At 35.3% G+C, this 5,438-nt stretch overlaps 1 protein-coding gene across 1 annotated transcript; it reads right to left on the reverse strand.

The window, feature by feature from the left end:
• Window positions 1-898: 898 nt before the first annotated feature.
• Window positions 899-1,642, reverse strand: LOC131047716 (early nodulin-75-like). The gene has a single exon (XM_057981516.2). The coding sequence runs from the start codon at window positions 1,640-1,642 to the stop codon at window positions 899-901; it is 744 nt and encodes a 247-aa protein (XP_057837499.2).
• Window positions 1,643-5,438: the final 3,796 nt, after the last annotated feature.

The raw sequence follows: 5,438 nt of genomic DNA on the forward strand, positions 1-5,438 counted from the left end.
CGGTATTTTCTTAGGAGACTGTTTTTTTCCATTTTCTTCCTCAGCCAGTAATGTTCAAATAAAATTCAGTATCATTCTTAAGTAATACTCAAATAAAATTAAGTATAATTCTTAAGCAGTTCACTCAGGTAAAACTTGGTATGATGATGAGCTATGATATCTTTGACTTGAGATACATTTTGTCAATTCTCTTGGTTGTTAATTATTATACGTAAAGGCGGAAAAATTCCCATGTTAAATTCCACCGAAATCATTGTTATGAGCATGATTCAGGTTTCAGGCAGGATTAATACCTGTGATTTGCGAAGATTCTCATGAGTCATTCTCTTATTAAATAAATTAGGACTTTTAAAAAATTGAATTGAGACGCCTGTATCATTCAATCGTAATCAACATATCCATCAAATATTTTTTGATTGCTAACTGAAATGTAAAAATATATATAAAATTGAAAAGATGATTAATTTGATAATAAAGGAAAGTGTAGTAAAAGTTGTGGGAGTACTCAAAAACCGTATAGAGCAACGAATATAGCTAATATCAATCAAAAATGATTCATTACTATAATATAAAACTATATATAACATTACAATATGATAATATTTAGAGAAACCGTTGCGTCTGTAGCTCACCGATACCAACATCTCTGAGTAAAGAATTCATGTCTTCCATCGTCTTTCTCATCGGAGCAACCAGCATATAATAATACTACTACGGATGACTAGAATCTAAACCGCCCATCCTTTTAATTATATTTTCCACAGATTCGCTATCCGCAACAAAAAAATGAAATAGTTAATTAGTCAAGCAACCTAGCTAGGGCCTGTACAATTCTACGTATATGCAAGAGATGGAATTGTAAAGTCGGTAAAAATAGAATTGTGAACTTACAAAATATCTAATGAGTAGGATAAGGTGGAGGAGACTTATGCATCAGAGGAGGATTGTAGTGTCCATGCTTTGGTGGGGGCTTTATTACTAGCTTGGGAGGAGATTTCTTCAAGGGAGGATGAGGCTTTTCATGGGAGGAAGATGTGGAGTTCTCATTGATGTTATGAGGAGGCACCTTTCCATGCACTGGTGGGGGCTTGGGAATGACAGGTGGTTTGACGTTGGGAAGGGGAGGAGATTGATGAGCACCAGCAGCAAAAGAGAAGTGACCATCTTTCATAAGAGGTTTCTTTTCAAAAGGAGGATTGTGAAGGGGTGGTGGCTTTGAAACAAATGGAGAAGGGTGGTGTGGTTGTGGTTGTGGCTTTGGAAATGTTGGAGGGTGAGCATCTTTCATGGGAGGTTTTCTTTCAGATAGGGGCTTGTGAAGGGGAGGTGGCTTTGGAATAAAAGGAGCAGGGTGGTGTGGTTGTGGTTGTGGCTTTGGCTTTGGAAGTGTTGGAGGGTGAACATCTTTCATGGGAGTTTTCCCTTCAAATGGGGGCTTATGAAGTGGTGGAAGCTTCGGAACAAAGGGAGAAGGATAATGTGGTTGTGGTTTGTGAAGTGGCGGTGGAAGCGTAGGAGGGCGAAGTTCTGGGGGAGGCTTTTCATTGTGGTGGGAAGGAGGGAATGGACCCTCGGATAAAGACACTGAGACACATGCAAAGAATATGATAGATAAGAGAAAATGATGAAGAGCGAAAGCCATTGTTGCTATCTATTCAAAAGAGAAACTTGTGGGATGAAATGGTAGAAGGATGAAGAGTATTTATACACACCCAGGGGATGGCAGATGCTGTAGAATGCTCCATTTCACACATGATACATGATACTGCATATTTTGTAACTTTTGGCGTCAGCAAATAAATAAATTAGTGTACATCTTTGGACGTGTCGAGAATGATACGAAAGGCAAGACTTGTTGGTCGAAGAGGGTCCACCTACTTGACTGGTTTTCAGAGGCGCAAGAAAATTGAGTGTGCATCGTACTAGCTTTACTAGATATACCAATATTGCAACTTATACAAGTTGAAATTACATTAAGCTTAAAGAGAAGGAAAAAGATAACGGAGAAGGCGTATAAAGAATTTAGAAATGTGAATGCAAAGGAGCTGGAGGCGCCTACAACGGGGTTCAGAAACATTGTCCTATAAAGTTAATTCTAACACACGGACATTGTCCCAAAATGTTTCTGCACAGACATTCGACCATGTACACAGCTTGCCATCCCTTTATATGTGAAAAAGTACTACATAATTTCACAGACAAAAATCCACTCCTGGCTATAATTTCGAAAAGATAGTGTGACTAGGGATGTTTTTGAGAGAGCTTTTGAGAAGTAAGTGGGGATGTTGGAAACTTCTGAAGTAAGGAATTTCACTTGAAGTAACGGTACACCTAAATAAATTGAAGTGTTTTGGCTTTGGTAAAAAAAAATTTAGATAAGACTTATATTCTTCTCCAACAGCATGTTAGCTGGTCTCTTATGTTTGACCTTATAATTTTCTTATGTCTTGCCTTCAGTATTTTTATCAAAACTGATATTTTGATTGAAGCACCAACACATCTAGAATTATTTATTTTATTTATTGAAAAAGTTATTTTATTTTATTTATATAAAAGTTTTGTCTATATAAATATGGGAAAGGGTTGGGATTTATTGCATAGCAGTCATCAAGATTAATTTATATAAAAAAAAAATTATAATTTTAAATTTTAATTATATTTTGATTATATCTTAGTTTTCATGTAAATAGTTATAATATGGCAGTCCATGTTTTGTTCTTATTGTAGAATGCCTCTCAATGTAATCAGTTGATAAAAATTTTAAGTGGAATTTATAGTTATGAGATAGACCATTTAAGAGAGAGCATCCAATGGTTGAGATTTTTCCAATGGTTGTTGTAATAATTTTTTATTTAATGCCCATTATTTATTCCAAAGACATTTCTTATTTTAAAAAGACAACCCATTTTTTTCATCTAGCAGCAAGGAACGCTGAAGAAGAGAAGCAAGATGATCAAAACAATCTAATACCTTCATACTTTCATTGATTTCTTTTCATCATGTTACATGTCATCGGTTCGTATCCGTTTGTGTTTCTTTGATAGTATGTGATTGTCCAATACTTGAGTAAAACACTATACTTGTTCCATTTTCTTAAAATGTGTTACCCAAAATTGATGGCTTGACCAACCAAGGAAATGATCAACGATTGAGAATACTCCATTAAAATTATGTCATGCGTTCATTTTTCTTGCCAAATATTTATATATGATCATTTATCGCCCATTTATGTAGTAGCACATATTTACACTGAAGGCGTTAATTATTTGAGAAGAACCAACTGACTTTTGAACTCAAAGGACCATATGTACAAAGGAGTGTGCAAGACGATTACATCATTCACAACCATCAATTTTCCATTTACATTTTATTTTATTTTGTCGTTTTCAGTCTACCAATTTCTATTCACAAAGCAATGAGTTTGAAGATTCCACAATAAGTATTTTATGTCAGGAAATTTTTTACCCATGCCCTTTTTGCACTAGGAACCTCCCATTTACCAAATTTTTTAGCCATTACTATTGAAAAGTGAACAAATTATAACTATTGAAAAATGAATGATTATGTTTAAGCTTTGTTGAGTAAAAGCATAAAAAATCTAATTTTATTATTTTAAAGAGTAGGTCAAGTTTCTATAAAAATTTGTCACCTTGCTTCTTATCAAATAGATTAATATAATTTTAAATTGATTAATATGAATAATAATAATATGGTCATCTATTTTAATTTAAATCTATCATTAAAAGGGAGAGACATTAAAATAAATTGATAATGTGTCTCTTAAATTATTGTGGGGAAATTATTTTTAATAGAGAAAACAATCAAATTAAAAATAAAAATTATTGTTTACTTTAGAAAGAGCTTCAAGTCTATTTATTTTCTTTTTTACTAGCTCAAATTGTCCCAAAAGTGAACAGATGGAAGGTTCATGCTTATTGAACCCCTCATAGAGTTCATTCACTTTGGTTGCAAAGAGGGTAAATTCCTCCTTGATTAGAGCACTTCAACAAGAAGAATTAGGGGATTCATATGGGGATAAGGGGAGGAAAGGGTCGCTCCATTGCTCACTAAGTTATTAGGGGTCCAATTAGACCCAATGGATAATGAAGAAGTGGTATCCTCCAAAACTTCTTCAACAAAAATCAATTTTTTTATGAAAAATTCACCAACAAGGAAACCTAGAGGGATTTTGATTTAGCAAGGTGAGAAGGGTCAACCCAAGTGGGAATCTTAAGGGGCTTATGAGAAACATTCGCACCATCCAGACTAATCGGTAACTCTACACAAAGGCCTATCTGATAGGGAGATTCTCACAAAAGAGTGGCAATTTGGTTTGTAGGTGAATAAGAGATATTATTGTGGGTTTTCATGTTTGTTTACACCCTTCTCTCCTCTTCAATTAATTCAAACACCTAAACTCTTTTGGAAAACTCTCTACCAACTAGGTTGCTCCATTTAGTCAAGATCAAGGCTAGAACTCACGAGAGTAAGTTCAACCATCAAGTTGTCAAATTCTTTAACCTTCACTTGCAGGGGACTAGGAGGAGTCTGAGATGGTTTAACAACTCCTACCATGTGGTCTTGTAGCTTTTTTCCCTTCATTTCTTCATCACTTTCATAAGTTCCTATTTTATGGCCTAGTAGCCCTATGAGCCCCTTTTAGCCATACTTCATGGTTTCTGCTCATTTGCACAAAAAACTTCCAAATGACCTCCTAATAGATTTTGTGATCTGGATACCCATTTGGACATTATTTAAGATTCAAGAGGTTAGATGGTCTGATACGTCCGTACATGTGCGACCCCCAAAATGGCACTTTTCAAGGGTTTAAGGTCTATGAGATTTGTCCAATAGGGTTTACTGATCTCCACACTCTGTCACACCTCCATAATCACACCGAGACTTTGCTAGACAACCACCTTCCATTCCAATCACTCAGCTTGATCACATTTGATCATCCCTCCAAGCAATAATGAAAATAGCAGTCATGTTCCCTAGCCAGGCTATGGTAGAGCTCACCTAGGACATGATAGTAAATTGATCCAATGCAACTTCTAGGACACAAAAATGAGTATACACATTGTACATAGACTCCATTCCTTGAATGCCAAAGGCCATTGAGAAAACAGAATGGGAATTCAAGTTGGAGCCATTTCTAGGATCTTCAACCCTTTGCTCAGGCCCAGAGCAGTGCAATCAAGAAAGATTTCAAACACACCACTAGTCTTGCACAATGAAAGAGAAAAATTACTTATAAAGCACCACAACAATGAATCCTAAACCACCATGAAATAACAGTACCGAAATCAATCCATTTGGTATGGACTGCTATAAGTAATTTAACAAGTTTTTATGCAAAATCTGGAAATTGCCTCAATTGTTATACAAACTTTACTCTTTTGATCTTCCAACCCTTTTACAATGATTTGAAAATCCTT

The sequence above is a fragment of the Cryptomeria japonica genome, chromosome 4, assembly GCF_030272615.1.
Source record: "Cryptomeria japonica chromosome 4, Sugi_1.0, whole genome shotgun sequence".
NCBI classification, from domain to species: Eukaryota; Viridiplantae; Streptophyta; class Pinopsida; order Cupressales; family Cupressaceae; genus Cryptomeria; species Cryptomeria japonica.

Bases quoted from the DNA above. Each gene is read 5' to 3' on its own strand.
- LOC131047716 (XM_057981516.2), bottom strand. From the start codon at position 1,642: ATGGCTTTCGCTCTTCATCATTTTCTCTTATCTATCATATTCTTTGCA.